Source organism: Barbus barbus (genome assembly GCF_936440315.1).
Source record: "Barbus barbus genome assembly, chromosome: 30".
In the NCBI taxonomy this organism is placed as follows: domain Eukaryota; kingdom Metazoa; phylum Chordata; class Actinopteri; order Cypriniformes; family Cyprinidae; genus Barbus; species Barbus barbus.
The window spans coordinates 19,821,276-19,844,000 of record NC_136758.1 but is presented as its reverse complement, the minus strand read 5'-3'; the positions used below and the strand labels follow the sequence as shown (position 1 = coordinate 19,844,000).

The 22,725-nt window shown below is 35.8% G+C and overlaps 2 protein-coding genes across 3 annotated transcripts; both read right to left on the bottom strand.

The window, feature by feature from the left end:
- Nucleotides 1-3,543: 3,543 nt before the first annotated feature.
- LOC306850601 (transmembrane protein 26-like) lies at nucleotides 3,544-8,913 on the bottom strand. Of its 2 annotated transcripts, none has more exons than XM_079386310.1 (6): nucleotides 8,666-8,913; nucleotides 8,089-8,185; nucleotides 7,343-7,420; nucleotides 5,955-6,163; nucleotides 5,158-5,237; nucleotides 3,544-3,993 (listed from the first exon to the last, which is right to left on the bottom strand). In XM_079386310.1, exons 1-6 carry the CDS (start codon nucleotides 8,854-8,856, stop codon nucleotides 3,683-3,685), a joined length of 966 nt encoding a protein of 321 aa, XP_079242436.1. In that variant the 5' UTR covers nucleotides 8,857-8,913; the 3' UTR covers nucleotides 3,544-3,682. The 2 variants fall into 2 exon arrangements, with proteins under 2 accessions (XP_079242436.1, XP_079242437.1); XM_079386311.1 differs by having other exon boundaries at nucleotides 5,955-6,103; nucleotides 8,666-8,872.
- A 2,082-nt stretch (nucleotides 8,914-10,995) lies between these two features.
- LOC306850600 (phytanoyl-CoA hydroxylase-interacting protein-like) lies at nucleotides 10,996-22,524 on the bottom strand. Its single transcript, XM_079386309.1, has 6 exons — nucleotides 22,433-22,524; nucleotides 21,900-22,157; nucleotides 15,570-15,760; nucleotides 15,165-15,339; nucleotides 14,725-14,842; nucleotides 10,996-13,902 (listed from the first exon to the last, which is right to left on the bottom strand). The coding sequence occupies exons 2-6, from the start codon at nucleotides 22,003-22,005 to the stop codon at nucleotides 13,365-13,367; spliced, it is 1,128 nt and encodes a 375-aa protein (XP_079242435.1). The 5' UTR covers nucleotides 22,006-22,157; nucleotides 22,433-22,524; the 3' UTR covers nucleotides 10,996-13,364.
- Between the last annotated feature and the right edge of the window lie 201 nt (nucleotides 22,525-22,725).

Here is a 22,725-nt window from a genome sequence, read left to right as displayed (position 1 = left end):
ATCATAGACTGATGTCTTCTGTTTTCATGTACATTAATACCTTGTATTAATTGTATCCTATGCAGTGAATGGGTGCCGCGAGAATGAGTCCAAACAGCTGATTAAAACATAAGGTATTTTAACCCCTAAACTCTTAATTTATGGCCGAAATACTAGTCCATAATAGCATTATTATGGATTATGAACTAGTATTTTGGCCATAAATTAGAGTTCACCTTCAAGCGAATAAATCTGCCCCAATTTTCCTTTCACATCAAAATCCAGTGACATTTGTTTAGAACAATATCTGCTTGTAAACAGTACTTGATCTGTGCCTATTTCTCCTGATTCAGACAAGATTACTTTTTCACTTGCGAAAGCAATATTATGGATGGAGGAATCATTTTAGCCAGAAGCAACGGTTAAAAGGCCTTAGTCATGGATTTTTTTATCTCAAACATTCAGTTTATGAGATGTTAATTGATGGATTGGAATCTGACGGCACCCATTCACTCCCAGTGGTAAGCAAGAAATTAGGAAAGTAATGCAAAATTTTTCCTAAACAATCTCATCTACATCTTGATTGGATGGCCTGAGGGTCAATAAATTAAGCCAATTTTCATTTTTGGGTAAAATATTATTTTTATATGTACATTTTACCTGTTCATGCATTTCACTGGAATTGAACCCATAACTTTGGTGCTAGTAGCACCATGCTTTACTTTTACAGCTACAGGAACAAAAAATAACCAGTAAGTGAGACAATTTTGTGGACAAAGGATTTATTAATTTCCATAAACCGATAGTACGTGTCTAGAATTATTGTAAATGTAGAAAAGTCCGAACTTTAGTTTGAGAGTCTGGTCTTTTAAGAACATCTTGACCTAATGTAATGAGCTCAGTGTTTGATGTCCAACACTATTTGATCATTAGTAATGAACTAGCATTCTGCAGTGCAATGAAAGAAAGCGTTGGGCAACAAACACTCGACCCATTCATTCTTCTTTCAGCATGAAAGCATACTTGCTTTCCGTGTTTTCCAGAAAGTTTCCCATAGTGTTTGCCAGAAAAATATAAAGAAAATGTCATCCAAGGCATTTGAAACTATTGCTTCATGATTTCTTTTCCTTCTCCAAGTCTACTCTGTAAACCGTTAAATACTATTTCTTTGCAGATCACGTTTCATGTAATATTAATGGTGTTTCTAATGAAATAGATAGTTTCTTTGTATAAACAGTGATTGAGTGTGTGTAAGCTTGCTTTATACTCACTCCAAAGATATCTCTCCAAATGCGATTGCACAGCAAGCTCTAAATGACTGTGTACATAAACTATCCCCTTTTTGAATAACATAGGACACAAAAACCTTTGAGAATAAAAAGAATAATTCACTATTTTAACTAACCAGTTTATTCGTCAGTATGTGACTACCAAAGCCTATTATATATCTTGATATCAGTTATACTCTATGAAACTGATGTATTTGTGTATTGTCTGAATATTTAGTCATGTAGGTCAGTCCTACTAGTATTTTTGACTACTTAGAGCTCTGCAATATAATGGCTTCACAAAGGGTGCTATAGAGAAAAGACACTGTCATGAATATTCATAGAGCACACAGCAGGTCACACTGTACTGTAAACTGTCTTTTTGTTTACAGCACAAGAAAACATTTTGTGCATTACAAATCATTAGCCCATAGGCACTTTTTGAAATTGTTAAAGGAATAGTTCACCCAAAAATGAAAATATACTCAACCTCAGGCCATTCAAGATGTAAATGAGTTTGTTTCTTCATCAGAGCAGATTTGGAGAAATGAAGCATTTCATCACTGGCTTATTATTTAATAAATTTGTTATTCCTTCTAAAATTGATCTCTGACATCAATACTCTTCTGCCTGAATCTCACTGCATCATGTTCTTTTCAGTTTTGGTGAACTCTTCCTTTAATGCAGGGTACTTGCAGAAATGTTACAATCAAAGTATGGTTTATCAAAAACAATCAACCGTTTAAACTTTTTAAGAACACTGAAAATCAAGGCACTAAAAATGTGTAAAATATCTTGCATTACCTTCATCAAAATGTCCCATTTAATCAATTAGATTAATCAATGTATTCATGAGATTTACTGGGGAGGTTGTTTAGTTAAACTGCATCCATTGGTTAATATTTACCCAACAAAACAGTGTTGATCTGTAAATCAAAGGTCACAGTACAGGTCTCAGTAAGCATGTGTAGTAGGTCAAACTGTCCCTGATGTCTATTTAAATCCAACTTTCTTGTTGGTATCCTGTTTTATTCTTGTGTGGCTATTTCCTGTTTCCTCTACTGGTAAAAATAGAAAAGTATCTCTTATGAAATGTTTAATGGAGTAATGTGTGTTTTCCTGCTTTAGGGATGCGTGTATGTTTCAGAAACAGATGTGGACAGACACAACCACCCAATACTGTGTGAATGTAAAGTATGAAAGAAAAAGAGGAAGAGAGAGAAAAAAAGAAAAGAAAGTCTCATCTTTTCCCACAATGTTAAAATAGCAATGAAAACCAAAAGGTCAGATAACCAGAATAAATCACCCTTATACAAAAATATAGAGAATCCAGATAGATAGAAACTAGACAAAACAACATTTATTTCAATAGGTTCACAACTGGACATTACTAGACACGCTGGTTCCAGCTGTATTCATAGTCCTTTGAAAAGGCCAATCTAGGAACTGCGGTAGATCAACTACAGATTCTCTCAACTAATTATTTCAGCCTGTTCGCATGTCAGAGTGACTCAAAGAGTCTGATATCAGAGTCATATCTGAATGCGCACTGCAAGGGTAATCATGCATGAGCAGACCCCTTTTAACACATGTACGCAATAGATATATGTTTGTCTGCCTCTGACATTTCACAATACAACAAAACTAGAGTTCTCTGACTGTTTTTGATCTTGCTTCACAACACTGCCTGGCATACAAGCATTGTAAAACATTAAAAAAGCTCAATAAAAGTAATATTTTAAAATTAGGAACCAATTAATGAATGGCGTAATATAACATCTATTGATCCTAGTTTGGTTGTACATAACATATTCAGACACATTCAAAATACATAACACTGTTGTCACCCATAAATGTGTTTTTAAGCAGTACAAAAAAAGAGAAAGTGATGTGACATACGGCCAAGTATGGTGACCCATACTCGGGATTCGTGCTCTGCATTTAACCCATCCTATATATTTTAAATATGTAAAAAACATTATTTGGGAAATATTTAGTTTTTATTATGTTATAAAATACAGTACTGTACTGTTATATGCATTATTTAAATCTATTTTAAATCAATTTATTTAAAAAAATATATATTTTTTATATATAAATTAGCTTATAAGTCAGCTAGTTGCCCAAGCAAAATTTCTTATTTAAAACTAAAACCGAATTAAAAATTAATAACTAATTATAGATAAGGTAGATAATCACTAATAAAAAATGACAAAAACACAATAAAATAACTAAAATGATAGTGAATATAAAAACAGAAACGAATTTAAAATAATAATAAATATTCTAATAGTATCTCAGAGCCTAGCACTCCCTTGCATCCCCCTGGGGGTCCCCAGATCCCAGTTTGAAGTAAACCATCTGGCACAGTTAATGGAATGTATTTGTACTGAAGAAGCTAAATTTTCATTTTAATCTTATTTTCTTTGCTTCCTTCATACTGGGGAAGAGATAGATGGTGGTGGTGATGATGATGATGTTGGTTTAAAGTCTTGACAGATAACTATGAGTCTGTAGAAGTTGAGGACGACCACTAGAAAGTTCTTAATAGCGAAGAAGACCAACATCTGGTGGAACACGTCAAAGTATATCATCACAATTAGACGTACCACGAGAAAGGGCCCATCCTGGATAAACAAACTCTCCACGATGTTCCAAATATCTGTACTGTGTCTTGACAAGACCAAGTTACAACAGCCGTCTCCACCCTTGGGCTCATCTGAGTTCTGCGGCCGGGACGTCACAACTGTAACATACATGAAAGAGAGAAACAAAAACAATACAGACACAGAGATATGAATATTATAACTCCAAGCCAAACAAAATCAATTTGCATGTTACACTGGCCAAGTTTAGACAAAGCTAACAGCTCAGTTTTTTTGCAGGAAATGTTGTTTTGGATCATGTTTTAATTGTTTCAATAAAAGGTTCATTTGTGAAAGTGTTTGTTTTTCATAAAGTTGAAGTTGAAGGGTTTTACTAGAGTTTAAATGGTGATCTCTTCAGTTTTGGCAGAGGGCCACTATGACTACAGAGCACTTTGCTCCATAAAATCAATGACTCTAAATGTGTGGGTTTTTTAATGTTTTTTCCTCAGACATCTGAGCTATGAGCTGTTTTTTTCCTCAGAATTCTGAGGATACATTTCAAAATTCTGTTCTTTCTTGTTTCCACCACACAATAAAAAATTAAAAAGGTAATTACACCTTTTTATCTCACAAATTTGACTTTTTCCTTTGCAATTGCGAGTTTCTCAATTCAGAATGAAGTGTTTCTATATAAACTTGCAATTACGAGTTTATTACTTACATAACTCGCATATCTAAAAAAGTCTGAATTGTGAGATGTAAATTCGTCATTTTAATTTACAAAAGTATGAATGTTTTGTAATTACATTTTCTATTTTTTATTTCATGGCAGAAATACGTTTCCATAGTTTACAGACCAGTGAGCAGAGTAGATTTGCAGAAGTGAACAGTCAGTTGAACTTTTGGCAAATGATTGAAAAGATCCAAAAAAATCCACCCCTCTCCTCTTCCAATGGGGTTTGGTAATGTTTAAATTCATTCAGCTGCCAAAGCTCTCATTCCTCAAAGGACAGCATGCATAGAGCATAATGCCACAAAAACACATGCTGTTGATCTACAAATGACTGGAGCGCTGTTACACTACATTGAGTTGCATCCCAAACCGCTAGTTTATGTGAGCTCCAAGGGTAAGAACAATACTTTTGATGGAGCAGGATGAAACATTTACGATATCTGAGCATCAAACTGAAATTTCACAGAACAGCAGGATCCCCCTCCAGTCATTTGAGGGAGCTTGAACTGTTTTATAGGTCATTTTGCTGCTTTTCAAAGAAACATCTGTGATGGTGGGATGTAGAATAAATAAATAGGTGATCACAAACCTGCCAGGTGAAAAGGAAACTGCAACATACTCCAAGTCCACACTGCCAAGATTACATACACCAGTTGATTGTTGTTCTCTCTACAACACACAGTAAAGAACGTGTTATGCAGATCTGCATCAAATAATGCGTTAAAATTGATATATTAGTCTTTCTGAATTTGAAAATCAAGAAGGCATTATGGCCCATTCTTATTGACCCATATATTGTATTGTTGGCTATTGCTACAAATACACCCATGCTACTTATGACTGGTTTTGTGCTCCATATGCATGTCACCATTTATTGTAAATTTTAGTTGATTAAATATAAATAAATTAAATTAAAATAAAAAGTCTGCTTTTTTAAATACTTCATAGGCTGTCTGTCCCTTGTGTTTGTTTATTTTCTAAAATGCTTTAGAGATTTTCTGACAAAAAAAAAAATTATCTTTGTCCCTCAGATATGTACCGTACAAAAATATCAAATAATGTTGTGTGGTGTGATGATATTTCCTAGTAAATGCCAGTAACATTAACCCCACATTTTAAATGTAACAGGATTGACATTTAATGACACAAAATACAATTTGAAAGAGAAATGTCATTGGTTTTTAGTATTTATTATTATTATGTGTAATTTATTGTGAGTAATAAAACAACTGCAAATTGCTGATCTTTTCAGGCACAAATGGCACCTGAGGGCCGAACAATAATTATCAATCAAATCGAGAAATACAGCATTGTACATCAACAATAGCTGATGAACTGGCATTGAGTCAAGCTTTAGTTTAATGGCTAAGTACAGGAAGTACCCACTTGACATCAGAGAGTGTTTCACTGGTGAACTCCAGAATGTCTGCCGCCGTGCCAACAAAGATGAGCAAAAGCTGAGACAGCTCGTCACGTGTCACTCCTCCTCCTAATGGGAGAAGCCACTTTCCGAGGATGAGAAGAATGAGCAGAACCTGATGAAGACCAAGGATCCAATCATTCGGACACACGGAAGTTAGCATGCGCTCCAAGTGCTGAAATTGAAGATTTTTTTTATTCATCACATACACAATTATACAGAGTATAACCAGCAGTGAAATGTAAGTCAGGTCCGCTCCAAGGACAGTGCAATTGTATAGAATACAAATATTAAGAAAAGTAGAAAAAAATAAAAGATAAAAAAATATAAATGTGCAGGTCAGATAGTATGTGTGAACTATTGTGAAAGACACAATAGTTCACACACACCGATATTTATAAATTGTTAAAAACACCACTGACAGGAAAGAGGAACAGTCTCTTCATTCCCAAGAAACATGACTTGAGGTTCACATGGGCATGAATCATCTTATTTACCACAAGATTTCAGCACTTTTGGCTGCCCGCTATGAGTGAACTGCAAGTTACTTTGGATAAAAGCATCAAAGTGGTCAAACTTGCGAAGGAAATCAAGCAAAAATCAAGTTTTCCTGGTTTCTAGATCCACAGAAAGTGGGAAATAAGGTCCAAAAATAATAGCTCATCATAGGAATAGATGCAGAATGAAATAAGCAGCATAATAAAGACTTCTTGCTAGAACTTTTGAATTCCCATGAGTGTCAAAATGCATCTTGGACATCCTCCATGAAACATAACAATGGAAACGTTTCAAAGAACCCCCATCACAACTAGAGCAGAGGGTGATGGGATAGCTGGGGTGTAAGCAAAATATTAGTGATACATCACGATTTTTTCAATTTAAATCTGAAGAGGAAAAGAAAGGCAAGACAAAAAGCTCCATTTCCCATTCTGCGTACTACATTATGAGGAAACTGTCTGTGTGGTGGAGCACAGGAAATGAATGACATCACAAATTGGAAGCATGTGTGATTTGTGCATATGTATATAGCAGATGCATCACAGTCTGAGCATTGGTCACTTTTGGAGAAGCGTCTCGCTGCAGCCTACAAGATCCAGGGGCTGTGGTTGGATCCAGAGCCAACTCCTCCCACCTGCCTATACCTAAACCTACCCATCTCCACCCCCTGATCCCTAAACCCACCCCGTCTCCACCCCTAAACCTACCAATCTCCACCCCCTAGATGTGGATCCAACCACGCCCCCTGGATGTTGTGGACTGCAGCGAGCCCTACTTGCACTTTTGTACAGCAACGCACTAAACCACATATTAAAAACTTAAAACTAAACTAATAAATAATATTTTTCAAGATTACCTTTAGTGTTTCCTCACCCATTGTGCCATTTGTAGGCAATATGCTCTTAACATTGTCCCAAGAGTCCAGTTTCCTACACTGCCAGATACAAAAAAAAGCACAGAGAATCACAACATTTTGCTGACAAATAACATTAATGGGACATTAAAAAGGCTGTCCTCATCCTAAAATGAATCAGATTTTTAATTTTTTTGCCAAGTACGCTGAAACACACACAATGAATTTGTATTGGTGAAGCCCCCAGTACACAGAATAAAATAATAATAATAAAATAAGAAGACACAGATAAAAACAATATACACAATGACATACAATATAAACTGCAGGCCCAGAGTAAATACATTTTTAAGTCTCTTATGCTTACCAAGGCTACATTTACGTGATCAAATATACAGTAAGAACAGTAATTTTGAGAAATATTATTACAATTTAACATAACCCTTTTGTATTTAAATATATTTTAAATGTAATTTATTTCTGTGATAACAAAGCTGAATTTCCAGGAGGCATTACTCCAGTCTTCACGGTCACATGATCCTTCACAAAATTATTCTAATATTCTAAATTGTAAAGTATTACAATGTTTCTGTTCTTTACTGCATTTTTTGATCAAATAAAAGCAGCAGTAGTGAGTTTAAGAGCCGCATTTTTCTATTACATTTCTGTAGAGAAAAAAAACTATTTTTCACAGAAAGTGCAAGGTCATACAGGTTTAGAACGACATAAGAGTGAATATAGAATATTACCTGAGGGTCACTGGCTTTGTTCTCCTGATGATGTAACTCTAGAAGCCATATGGATGGAATAATGCTGATGAGGAAGAAGAGGATGGCTGGAGAAAACCTAAAAGAGGACAGAAGATGGATCCCTTGTATAAAAGACAATGAAGAACTAAACAATAAATGTTATTTTTTGGTATGTTCCTTTCAGGGCCAATGTTAGAGTCACTGCTGGAGACCCCTCAGATTATCCTAGACCACTAGTGTTCTTCACACACACCCTGTGTGTTACTATGTCAGCAGTAACAATAGGTCCAGCAGGATGTTGGTGAGGGGGCGGGAAGGAGGGTGAGAGGAATGTAGATAACTTTTTAGGAAAATTGAATTAAAAATGTAACTGAAACCTAAGAACAAGCTACCACTAAAGAAGAAGTCAAATAAAAGTCACATAAACGCCGAAATTCAGCTAAATATTGAATACAAGACATTTGGACCAAGAAGAGTGAGTCATCCAGCAGAACATGATCAACAGCTGTTGGCAAGATCAGTGAATCTGTCAATACTGTAAATCTGTTGAAATGTAAAGGGAAAGTGTGTCACTCACCATTTGTAGTCTTTCCCTTTCCTTTGTTTTAAAGTGATGATCATCTCCACGACCAGAGGAAGGTAAAGGACAGTCAGTAACCAGTACATGTTGTCATTTTTCACTGTTTTCACTCTCCAGACGCCGATGAGAGAGACCAGAATAAATAACAACCTGGTTATGATGGCGCACACGAATTTAACTAAAATCATGGTAGAGGCAATGGTGTCCCGGGTTTGTGCGGTGTGAAGTGTGCTTGTAGAGTCCCCAGTTTGTGTTGAATCCTCCCACCAGCGTCAGTGTGTCAAATCACTTACAGAGGTGAAATCTTGTCCTGAAGACACAGCTGGAGGAAGCCTGAAAGCGCATAATGTAGTACAAGACCGTAGAGTTTAAACGTGCCTTTAGTGTATATCTGGACTCTCTTTCTTTACAGTTTAGAAAAACTTTTTTCTAAGTTCTTTCAGTGACAAAGGAAAGGAAAGTGGCCGGTAGAGGGCAGCATTCGTTAAACATTTCTACATGCCTATAAAAAAGGCATACATATATTGCGTTTTCTGTAAATTATGGTAAAATACGATTATTGATCTATATCATTTAGCAGTGTATGCGATAGGGAGAATATAGTTTAAATTCTACACTGTTTGTTATTGTTATTTAAATGAATACACCCCAAAGACTGTGTCCGTTTGTCTACACAACCACTGGAAAAACACCTTTTATGCATCCATAAATCAAGCCAAATTGATTATAATCTGCAGTTGTTGTTTTTTTATTATTTTTATTTTTATTAAAATTTAAAAATGTGATTGAAAAAAAAAATCTTATCAGTAAGTTTATAATGTTCTTAAAGAGACTGTTACAATACAGCAACAAGGACAATTTAGCAAACAATTTAGCAACACACACACACACACACACACACACACAGGGTGGGATGTACTGGCCATCGGGAGTACCGGGACATTCCCGGTGGGCCGGCCGGTCGAGTAGTTGGGTCGATCGCAGAAGCGAGGGACCTCCCCCATATCAGGACTGTTTTTTTTGTTGTTGTTGTTTGTTTGTTTGTTTGTTTTTACAGTCTATGCTGCAAAGTCATATTAGCGTAAATTTTCACATTACAGCTCATGCGAAACTGCAAAAAGCAAATACTCCAAAAGTGTGAAGCGCTACGCAATGCATCCGCCAGCAGCGCGGATCAGTCACAGAAGAACGTGCAACCCTTCAGGAGGCTTGGAGTAATATACTGTATCAAGTCAAAGTCTAAAGTCCAAAGAATAAACAGCTCGGATGCCCAGATTGTGCAGAGCTGTAATAGCTGCTAATGGTGGATATTTTGATGAATCGAAAACTTTAGTTTTTTCTATGTATAAACTGTTTATGTAATAAAATATGTTTTCGTAGTTTGTGTTGTCTCTTATCAGTGCAAAATTATCACAAATTAAAAGGAGTCATGCCAATATTGTCCAAAACCCCACTTTTCCAGGTGTTTCCAAACTTTTGGAGGGCTGTGTATGTGGCAATATATTTTATGCTATAGAAATAATTAAGATTTAAATTTTTTATATATATACTTACAAAAAGAATTAATATTTAGGCCCATATGTGTGGGTTAAAAAGCGACAGGCTCTCTTGAAATAAGTTATGGTAGTTGAATCAGTCAGCACTGAGATGCTGTCACCGGACAATAACAATGGAGCAAGGTGTGTGTATGTGTGTGTGTGTGTGTGTGTGTGTGTGAAGGAGGGGGAGGGGACGTCACCTTGGCTTTATTACGCTACGCGAATAAACTTTATAATTCACAATGTGAATGGTGTCATTTTATTTATTATTTTAAAACATTATAATATAATTTAAAATGCTTTTTGGTTAATAATTGTACCGTAATAAGTTTAAACTCACAATTGGCTTTTTATTTTTGTATACAAGCCTTCACAAAAATCCTAATCCTCCACCCAAAAACTAGAAATACATTCCATCTCCCAAACTCCACCGTTTCTTATTATTCGCTATTAAGCAACTATATTTTATATATATATATATATATATATATATATATACAGAATATATTGTGAACCTAACCACGGGCTCTCTCCAGCACACTCTTCTACTCTTTTTGGTAACCCCCAAAAATTAGACATAGTCTACCAGAAACCCTTTTAAATTCCAAAATAATAGAACATTTAATTCCGTGTTTAAAAGGCTTTTATAATTGATGAACTGAATAAAAGTAGAAACCTACAAACTATATAAATACGTCAAGCCTATAAAATATAAATGCATGAAAAAACAGGTCATTTTTCTTGAAAGACTTTCCAAAGACTGGCTCACTAAACACACACACAGTAGTCTCATTCTTAATGATCTTTAATGAACGGTCACATTTGGTATTCATAAACATGGCAACAAGAAAAACAATGTTTACTGATCATATCTGTCAGTCTGAGGCACATTCACACAGCGAGAAGTTGATTTGGGATCCTGTCCTGTGCACGAGTACAAATTTGAACTAACATTTTCTACAGAGTAAGATTAGAGTAAGGCAATAAAAGTCATGAACAGTCAATAAACAGCTTTTTTGTTCATTTTTCATCCCTTCTTCACTAATGAAGTGCACAGAGATATGACAGACTTCCTCTGGCAAAAGACAAGCGTAGTTCAAATTTTTAAACTGAGCAAACAAGTGCTGCTTTATCAGTCAAACAGTCATATTTCCAGCTGACACACACCACACTCGAATCTAAACAGTTCACACACTTACTAACATGCAGAGAAACACACACCCCCTCATATATAATCAGGACTCCCAGAAAACACAAAACACACTCACTGGGCTTTATTATTTTTTTTCCACTACTGTTCAAAAGTTTGGGTTAGTTAGATTTCTTTTTCTTTTTTTTAAAGAAATTAATACTTTAAAATAACAATAATGAAATGTATGATTTTAAATAGATTTCTATTTCAAATAAATGCTGAAAAAATTCTGAAAATCCTCCGGTTTCCTCAACCGTTTTCAACATTGATAATAATAATAAATGCTTCTTGAGCACCAAATCAGCATATTAGAATGATTTCTGAAGGATCATGAGACACTGAAAACTGGAGTAATGGATGCTGAAAATTCAACTTTGCAATCACAGGAATAAATTACATTTTAAAATAGGTTCAGATAAAAAAAAAACTGATTTTAAATTGTAATAATGTTTCATAATATTACTGCATTACAATATTGCAGTATTGTCGATCTAATAAACGAAGCATTGGTATGCCCACAAACGTTTGAACAGTATGAGTACATACAGTGTAGAATTTATCATAGTGAACAAAAAAAATAAAATTCAATTTTTTTATTTTGAGCAAAAGCTACATGTTGACCACAGATTTTAGGATACTGGCAGCTAAAAGGTTTCAAAAAATGAAAATAAATATTGTGCATACATGTCTGATGTGATTGGCTTCTATATTTGGATCTTAAGGAGTAAGTAACAAGTTCATATACAGTACAGCACAAACTCTTAGCCATGCATCTGTGAAATTTAACGTTTTCACCAACAGAGGGTGCAAGAACGAAACCATCAGGCCTCTGATAGAACGGAGCAAACTCCTTAAGAACCTGGACATAGCTGTGTCCTGCAGTGGATATGTTTAGGATATGTTTTATACAAATCAGTTCTACTTACTGCTTGATGTTCTATCAGGAATCATCATACACCATCAATACTGCATCACACAGTCTCTAAAAACAAAACAAGAACAATGACACAAGAACATCAAAATAATGTTTAATGAGAAAGAAAGGTTAAAGGAGAACTGCGATCAGAGTAGAAAATGAAAAGACTGAGGATAAAGGAGAAGGTTTAAAGGCTGAGGTGGAATGTAGGTGCTTAAAGGATCAGTTGGCTTAAAACTCTTAAAGCATTTGGATTTTTTTGTCACATCCATCCGGATAATGTAATGATAGGCAGTATACATGCAGAGGTGAATGGCAAGGGTGAATAGAAGCTCAGTGGGCATGTAGACCACAGGATCTGTGTAAATGAAGAAAATCCCTATATAAAAGGTTTAAAGGCTGAGGTGGCATGTACAGTGGGGCAAATAAGTATTTGATACACTGCCGATTTTTCAAGTTTTCCCACTTACAAAGAATGGAGAGATCTGTAATTATCATCGTATGTAGATGCTTAAAGGATCAGACTTCATGCAGTACAAGTCCAACATAAGAGACACAGGCAGCTTGACGGCCTCAGTGGAAACTGAGCAAGACATCCTTGTCTGAAAGTCACTGTGTTAAAAAAACCTCACGAATGGTTTGGGGATAAACTGCTGGGGTCTGATTATCGGTCAGAAAAAGCACCAAAAACACATGAAAACTTCACAGTGGGATTGAAGGTTTTGGAAACTTAGCTATACATTTTGTTCTCAATTTTTTCTAAATTCAAATCTTTTTTTTATGCCTTGAATCTTTTTTTTTGTCTTATTTCTATTTTTTTTTAAACACTTCTCAGTTCATTGAGCAAAGACATAATTTTCTAGCACTACTAGCTGGGGGTCTGTGAAGCCCCCTAAAGGGGTTTGAGAGCCACATGGGCATATCTGAAGGATTCTGGGGCCATTTGTCTCAGAATTCATCTGTATCTTGTTTTGTAACGTAGCATTCAAAGGTTTTTCAGGAGGTCTTGTTATATGCACAACTGGGTTTGTGTGTGAATGTTCGCCCAAGTTAGCGCCCAACGCTGATGTTGCAGGTCTTGCAGCTGGGGTCTTTCTTAGCATTCACAGTTGACAAGCTCATCAACTGGTGGCCACTGATCTGAGAGACAGTCCCCTGTGCTAGCGGGACCGGCTCAGTATAAATCAGCTCCAGAATCACATCCTGTGCATGCTGAAACACCACCCGCCCATCCTCCCCACAGACACGGGTCAGAAAGCGGTTGTTCGTCACATCCAGCTCCGGAAGGCGATCTCTGCAGTAAAGGTCTCCGCGTGAGCCCCGGGGAGCCAGGACGAGGATAACATAATGATAGGCAGTGTACATGCAGTAGAAGTCCCCGAAGTAGAGGCGTGTATCAGGGGTGAACAGAACCTCAGCGGGTATCTGGAAGCGGAAGCGGCCGTATGGGGAATCCTGTGGCGGCTGACCGGTGTTAAACTCAGTGTTGCAGCTAAAGAAGATCCCCTCCAGTTTACCGCTGAGAGGTGAACCGTGACTACCGCTGTTGTCCTTTACTGAGGGCATCATTCGACCGCCAAGAACATCTCTGTGAGAGAAAAAAAGACATTTCTAAAATCCCTTAATCACATTTTATACTTTCATTATACTACTGCTCAAACATTTGTGGTCAGTTAGATTTTTTAACGTGTTTGAAAGGAGTCTCTTACGCTCATGAAGTCAGCATGTCTTTAAAAAAATACAGCAAAACAGTATTATTGTGAAATATTACTACAATGCTTTCTATGTAATTTATTGATTTGGTGCTCAAGAAACATTTCTTATTACTATCAATTTTGAAAACAATTGTGCTTCTTTTTGTGGAAAGAAAAAACATTTGAAACATTTGATATTTGAAATAGAAATCTTTTGTAACATTACAAATGTCTTTACTGTCACCTGTAATGAATTTAAAGCATCTCTGCTGATAAAAGTTTTAATTTCTTCATGATGTCACGAAGGGCCATGATTGAATAAAAACTTTCTGATGCTTGTACGAACCCGGAAGGAGTGGACTTGGCACAGAAATACTCCATCATATGTCCAAATCATTTTTTGAAACTTTGGCCATGTTTCGTTAGAGAATCAAACTCTTTAACAGTGTGAATAACTCAGAATGCATGAGCCCCCCCTTCATACTGACCCCAAATTTTTGAACATTAGTGTAGGAGAAAATAGAAGAAAGTAAACCCAGCTAATTAATTAGGAAATGATTCCACAAGAGGGAGCTGTTTGCTCTCTAATGCAGATCTGAATCTCAGCAGTAAAGAAAGATTGTCATTATCTTCCTCAACCAGCATTAAGTTCTCTTTTCCCTCCCTCTTTCATATCCTAAGCATTTTTTACTGAGGTTTTTTTTTCTCTGAATCACCTGCAGTGTTGGAAGTATTCCTCATGCTGATTCCGGTAAAAGACAGAGAACTTGAGCATCCTGCCAGCAATGACTTCAGCCTTCTGCAACAGCTGCGTCAAATGCACCGAGGAATAATCTAGAAAATTGAAGGAAATGTTTTTATTTGTCATCAATTTTCTTTAGCCTTGTTATCCACATAAAAAGCAGATCAGCAGCATAACATTTAAAAGATCCATGTCTTCATTCTCCTATTGGTATTTAGGTATTTAAAGATTTTCTCTCAATGTATATTCCTAAGTGATTTTACATATTATCTTTCTCACTTTTTTTTCAAATTGTATTTTTTCTCTCTTTTAATGCCAATTTAAAGCACTTTTAATTAACTTTGTGTATCAAATGTGTTATACAGTCTTGTCTTACATTTTTTTTATCTGTATGTGTGTGTTTGGGTGATTTACCTGCTGTACAAAATTCCACAATGTCACTCCATTCTGATACAGCGTAGTCTCCATCGGTCTGTTTGGATGCTATTTGCACAGCAACTGTGTATTCTGTCCGTGGACTCAGGAACCAATGGCCTCGCACTGTCATGGGCAACGGGACTGCCTTAGCAACAAGCTTCGTAGGCACATCCTAAAGACAGAGAGTCATCAAGGAATGAATTGACTAATTAATGACATTTAATCAATTGAATCTTTTTTATGACAATGAACAACAGAACAAAATTTAGCTAAAACGTTATCACAAATATGCAAAAAAAAGCACATTTGTATTATAAACTATTACAAACTTTGTAACCCCTGGCAATACTCAAGACTATGCAGAATAAAATCATTTGTGTTGTGAACTGAATCATTGAGCACCTTGTGTTTGAATTTGTTGGAGTTCTTGTTCTCCTTCTTGTTAAGGTCAATGAAGTAATGTGTGATCTTCTCTGTGGTGTGAGGGTCCATATCCCAGCAGATCTTAAAGGAGTCGCAAGTGATGTTACTGATCTTGATGTTGCGAGCAACGGGTAACTCCATTCCTACCACTCCAGGATCCTCAGCCTTACCTGAAAGAAAGAAAGAAAGAAAGAAAGAAAGCATATTGTCTAAAATCCTTTGATTTGTTTGATATATTAAGTTTTTCTCTGTAAACACTGATACACTGACCCACATACACCATCAGAGTTAGAAATGTGCTTTGCTGGCTACAGTGTGGGCACTGTGTTATCTTAGTGTCTAGAAATGCACAACAGGAATGTGGGATTCCTGAATGGCACACACACACACACACACACACACACAGAACACAGTGAACATTGAACTGCCTCTTGAAACCATGAATAGGATCATGATAAAGCTTTACTGTACAATAAGCACCCTCAGATCACTGTTCACTAAACACTGAGCCCTTTCTCTCCTAAACTGAATTCTTTACCACTGCTGACATATTCCTCTGGAAAGAAATTACTCTAATAGGTCTAATATATATCTAATATATCTAATACTCTAATATGGATTTAAGATTATTATGGATAAATCAGCACAAAAGATCTGTTTATTGGAGGATAAATATCTGAATATTAATAAATTACCACTAAATTAATTACTGAACACAGGTTATACTAACATTCAAAAGTTTGGACATATAAAATTGATTTAAAAAAAATGACAGTAATTGTCACGGGTTGCTGGAGTAGGGAGCTCAAAGGAGCGCGAAGAAGGCAGAGAGTCAATCAAATAAAGTCTTTTAATAATTCCACTAAGGAAAATTCACTCAGAACGATCAAACACAACCTCTTCAAACAACGTCAGACAGGACAAAGAAACAGAGGGAAAGGCAGTAAATTAATGAGTAAATTAACTAGGAACAGGTGATGATAATCAGGGAACTAAGGAAAACTAGGTCAGGGCAGGTAGAACAGAAAACACAATGAAAACTAAACAGAACATACACGGGACAGTAATGGCATTTACTGTTACAATATATATGTATATATATATATATATATTTCAGTTAAATACAGTTTTTTTTTTTACTTTATTAATCACAGGATCCTATAAAAATGTATCACAGTTTCCAGAAAATTAAAAAGCAAATGTTTTAAACTTTGATGATAATCAGAAATGTATGTTGAGCATCAAATCAGCATAATAAAATGATTTCTGAAGGATTATGTGAAAATGAAGACTGGAGTAACACAGAAAAGCCAGCTTTGCCATCACAGAAATAAATGACATTAGAAAAATTTCTATATTAAAATAGAAACAGATATTTTAAATTATAATAATGTTTTACAGTATTGCTATTTTATTGTATTTTTGATACAGAGCTCTTCTGCTTTATTTGCTAAATAACTGTCTTAGAATAAAAAATACAAAATGTAATTGTGAGATAAAACACTTTTTTTTTAATTCAACATTGTGAGAAGTCACATTGTGTCACAATTATGGGAAATAGTTTTAGTTACAACAAATAAAGTTAATAATAAGAAATAAAGTCATAATTTGTAAATAAAAGTCACATTGTTTTGTAAAAAATATTTGTGACGAAGTCTAATCATAGACATTAAAGTGACAATTACAAGAAGTTGCACTTATGAAATATAAAGTAAAAAAAAGAAAGAAGACAAATGCACAAGAAGGTAAAAGCACAAACAAAACTATAATAAAAAATAATAGTACTCACAACGTTCAGCTGAGTTATAGATATGTTCCTGTACTACACTAGCCCTCCCACAACACTAGCTCTGGCAGAAGAAGCCCTCCAAACCCTGCCACTGCCAACAGCCTCCCTTACACAAACAACAGATGTCTGTTCATCAACTTCTGCTTTATTTCTGACATATTCTCACTACAGAATCTGCTTTCCTTCACGCTTTAAGAAACTGGTTTGATGCTGCATACGTTTAGGATACACAAACAACCGTACTTCCAGCCAATGTTGATGTAATCTTATCCATGCTTTGGTCAAAGAATCATTAAAAAAACAACAACAACTCACAACAAAATCATAAAGCAAGTCTGTATAAATGAGATTATTTGTACCTAAAAACAAGTACTAAACCATGCATAATCTCTCTACAAAATTTCCAGCTTTAAGACACACCCACAGGTCTTTCAACAAGCTTTAACAAAGACAGTTTCCATGGAAACAAATCAAGGCCATTAATCAATGTAGCATAATGTAAAGAGGAAGATGGGCAGAAACTTTATATGCACAGTGATAAGTGATCGTGAACAAAAGTCAGAGCTGCTGGAAGATAAATTATTTTCTAGCTGTTCTATGTAATTCTAATAGAAAAAAAAATTCTCAGAAAAGCTGACAGATAAAACCTTTTATTTATCGTGCATTACTGTTGAAAAGTTTGAGAAACTGTCAATCAAATAAATGCACCCTTAAGACAAACATTGAATCAACCACAAACTTTTGAACTGAAGGGTATATATAGACAATGTCAGACTCAAAACATGTAGGAGAGCGCAGACAGACCTGCTGAATCATGAGAGAGTAAGACACGAAGAAGGAAAAGCGTGGAGCGCCTGGTTCGATATCGACTCTAATAATGGCTAAAAGCCTCCTGCAGACTGCAATCCACAGTCTATTTAAAGCCATGCAAACACACAAAATAAAATAAATCTATCACCAAACTCCACTCCAAATATCTCCTTCACAAACACCTAAACAACCAAGAATATCCATCAGGGGAGCAGTTTGTGTGAGCAGCTTTCCCAGAAAACTGCAGTATTACATTACAGAAAAAACAGAAATGTCCAGACTGTACAGAGTCTACAGACTGCAAATCAAACCAAAGAAAAACCACACACTCCCAAATCCAAACAGCACTGCAACATGTGACTACAAAATAGAATTGGTCCCTGTGCATGAAAACAATGCTTTTCTCCTGTATGAGCTCCAACACAGAGCAAGATTACAGGTTCAAACTGCAAATGTCTCTGAATTCTTTAGGGTTTAGAGTTTGTTTAATGAGCTCTGGATCCACTCCAAAATGCACACAGAATTGCATGTTAATACAAACGTTTCTCATTTGCAGAACAGCAAGCTGTGCATGGCAGTATATTTACATTTTTAACAGTTTTCAGTCCAAGGCTAATTTATTCTTAATTACAAATTATGGTGTCATTTATAGTCTAAAACTTTAAATATGGAAACAATTATGGAAACAAGAACATGGTTATATTAAAAGAGATACGCATATATTTATATATTGAGCATTGATAAATCTTCACTATAACAATGTCTTTCATATTTATTTATTTTTATTATTATTAATAATCAGTTTGGTTTAAAAATTTATTTTTCTGAATATTTTTTTTACTTATTTTATATGCCAGGCTTCATGTGTTTTATGATCTCTACTGCAAGAGTGACAGAACCTGCCACAAAACTAACATGAACAAGCTTGGTTATTGATTATTATAAATATCTATCAACACTAAATAACTGCACTTTTAACCTAAAAGGATATTAATATTAATCTAAAGCAAACCATTCAAATATTACCACAAAAGCCTGCTAGTCTGTATGCTATTTAATTGACCTAATAAGAGTAAAAAATCTAATCAAATCAAATCAAATCATATTTCTACATGATTCTCTTGGCATCTGAGCTCTAATTGTGTGTGGGACAATTTGCTCTGAGCATAATCTGGTTCTCTCCGCCTGCAATAAAGACAACACATTTACTTTGCAATTAAGTTTTGCCAAGATGAGCAGCAGAGCTCACAACGAGCACTGTGCACATAATAAAATGGTACAGCAGGCTGCTGCTTTCTAGTTTATGAGCCCACAGCTTCTCTAGCGGAGAGAAAATGAACTTAAGTCAAGCCTCAAGCAACATATAATCATTACAGCACATAATCATTCAGAATTAAATATTTCCATTTAATTAGGGATGATGTTACAAGCAGTCTACCTATTAATTAAACATGTGCTATCTGTAATTCAATATCAATTAAAAACAAGTGTCTTTCCTTAGCTGGGAATGTGATGCTTTTGTTTTTAAACAGTTGTGAATTGTTTAGAGAGTTTAACATTTGCTAATTCTCTTATATTTCACTCATCGCATACATCATAGAATAGCCTTCGTATTGCATCTGTATACTCGTATCCCTTGCTCAAGGGCACCAAAAGTTTACGGTTCACCGGTTGCCTCTAACTGGGATCAAATCTACAACCGCTTCATTACAAATCCAGGTCCTTACTAGAAAGGCTCACTCCAACATCTTAAACCGTTTATGTTATTTGTGCAACATTTCTCTAAATATATTTGTTCAGGTGTTACAGACTGTAGTCAGGAATCCCCAAGGTTGCGCAAAGTCCTGCATGGAACAGATTCAGGTTTCTAGCTAATCTGATTTAGATATTTACACGGCACTTAGCTGATGGGTTAGCTTTAGGCAACGCTAGCAGTTTCAATCATCATCTGAATGCACTTTAACTGAAATCAGTTTTTAGATAAAAATATCCAAAACATCATGTTGCAAAGATTTTAAATAAGTGTGTTTAAAAGCAGATACAGCTGTGTCTGTTTAGGACAGCTGAGCAGATGAGAAGTCTGGTCCATGTTTAAAAAGAATGTTTTCCTTCATGTCTGAGAAGCACACTCATGCTAACTAGAGAGTTCAATTAGTACCTCAAAAACAGTCCATTATGCACTCCCTCAGTTTGTTGCAATTAAACAAAATGAAACGAGCGCTGATGTGTAAATGTGGTAACTCAAAGAGATAAGAGGTACTGTGCTGCCAGCACAGCAATCTATTCAGGCTAATTAATGCTGATTCAAATACATTAATGTAGGGAAGATAAAAAAAAACTCTGCCTCCCTCTCAAAAACCTGGTGAGTCATTGTGCTAGCCTTAGAGGAACGCTGCATTCTTCTGAAGACTGCCAAATGGCGTATTTGCAGTTTTTTGCTTCAGTCATTCTTAAAGAGGATGACACATTTTGACACTTTCAAGCATACACTCACTATTGAAACACTGATGGTTGTAATGCTTATTAATAAGACAAAGGTGACTCTGCTAGTTAAAATGGATTTGCATTTATTATAGGCCTGCAATTCCACTAAAAAAATTAGATGGAAACAGGTGAAAGGCAAAGACTGTATCCTCAAGTAAGCCTCTACATCAAGCTTGTATACCTTTAAAAGCTAGAGCAGGTTCCTCCCAATGTGTGTCTTGCTCAGTGTGTGTGTGTGCAAGCACCTGACTTCACCTTCTGCCAACATGAAGCTGCTAAAAATGTCTGATGCTCCGTGTAAACATCTAAATACATTTAGTGTGCACTAAGTCATCTGTACTGATTCAAGAAATGTGTTTATGCATTGTATTGTAAATATATTTATATATATAAAACATAATATATATAGCAAAACATATTATGAGTTATATATATATATATATATATATATATATATATATATTGTTACGTAACATGCATATTAAATATAGGAAAAACAAAAAGTAACATTAAGTAATTTGTGTGTATTGTATGAAGTATTAACAAACATAAATACACTTAAATATGTTGATACATTACAATCGTATATATACAATTGTCAATATATATTTATATATACAAAGCATAACATGAAATATAACCTTGCAAACATGAGTGATATAGCCTGAGTTATGTTTATATTATGAGTTATTCATAAAGCTTAATATTTTGCATAATACATGTATATAAAATATAAAAATGAACAAATATCTATAGAAGCTCTCTCACTGTCAAAAAGCCTCACCCCCTGCCACATGAGCATACTTTACTGCTTTAGGGCTCTTGAAATTATTATGATTATTTTATTTTCTCTACTGGTTTACAATACAAGTTTGTTGGTTTCATCTTAATTGACCGCATAAACGAGACTGCAAGAGAAAAGGTATCTGACTGCAAGAGGGTAGTGTCCATGGTGCTGAAACGAAAGCCTCGCACAGACAGCAGAGATTTCACAATCAGATACCACAGCCAGCACACACAAAGGCAGCCTGCCATGTCTCATATTCCGCTTTTCATGGATGTGACAGGCGACTATTTTCTGCAGCAATGAATAATCCCGTTTCACTACAGTCTTTAAGCGCTCAATACATTTCAAAATATTTAAAAAGGTTTCTTAATAGGGGATAACAGGCGTGGATAAACCTGTCAAGTTTACAGTCCCTCACTGTGCTACAGCGGTTTCTTACCGTCTCTCTCGCACAGCTGGAGCGACTCCAGGCTCACGTTCTTGGTCATGCCCTCGCGCGGGTTTAACGGGCTCGCGACCCCGTGTGCCAAACTCGCCGCCTCCATGTCTGCAGAGGCGCTTGGATATCTTTGGAAATATTCTTCAGCTTCGGCTTTGAAACCAATAAGGTGAGTCTTGTGCTCTGTCGCCTTGATTCCTCTCTCTCTCTCTCTCTCTCTCTTCCCTGGCGTTGTGATGGAAACCGCGTCAGCACCACCTGGACATAGATACAAGTACAGAATCATATACACATATAAGGAAGATTATTTTATTCTAGTGGCTCAATAAAATTAATGTAGTTGTCCTAATTTTGAGAAAACATAAATGTATCTGAGTTCCCTCGCTCTGACGAACGCCACAAGTGTTTTCGCTCTGAGGAGAAACGGATTAACGCGAATGAATGAACGAACAGTGATGGGTTATGAAACGAGATTACGGTCTACACTACCGTTAATTCTCAGTTTCAGCAGCCTCTATGTGTACCCCCTGTACCTCTGCTCCCGCCTCCTTATCCACCATCCATCTCACTGACGCCACTTCAAGCGGTCGAGCTCATGTCCTTATTTGGTACCGAATCGGCCGCTGCATGAACAGGGCGGGGATATCGATTCATCCCAGAGATTCGAATCTTTTGAACTCGTGCACCAAAAAGATTCGTTCAGATTCCTTCACTGCTTCGTCCAGTCAGTGGACCTTTACATCAGATAACGAGTAAATGATTCCATTAAAAAAACAAACACTGAGAGTGTCATTGACGACTACTACAACTTCTATTAGGCCTATAT

Bases quoted from the DNA above. Each gene is read 5' to 3' on its own strand.
- LOC306850601 (XM_079386310.1), bottom strand. From the start codon at position 8,856: ATGATTTTAGTTAAATTCGTGTGCGCCATCATAACCAGGTTGTTATTT. The intron at 6,164-7,342 runs GTAATCTTGAAA...CTTCAATTTCAG, and splicing joins TGGGTGAGGAAACACTAAAG to CACTTGGAGCGCATGCTAAC. The intron at 5,238-5,954 runs GTGGGTACTTCC...TGTGTGTTGTAG, and splicing joins GAAACACTCTCTGATGTCAA to AGAGAACAACAATCAACTGG.
- LOC306850600 (XM_079386309.1), bottom strand. From the start codon at position 22,005: ATGGAGGCGGCGAGTTTGGCACACGGGGTCGCGAGCCCGTTAAACCCG. The intron at 15,761-21,899 runs GTAAGAAACCGC...TCTTTCTTTCAG, and splicing joins CCAGCTGTGCGAGAGAGACG to GTAAGGCTGAGGATCCTGGA. The intron at 15,340-15,569 runs GTGCTCAATGAT...CTCTGTCTTTAG, and splicing joins CCAACAAATTCAAACACAAG to GATGTGCCTACGAAGCTTGT.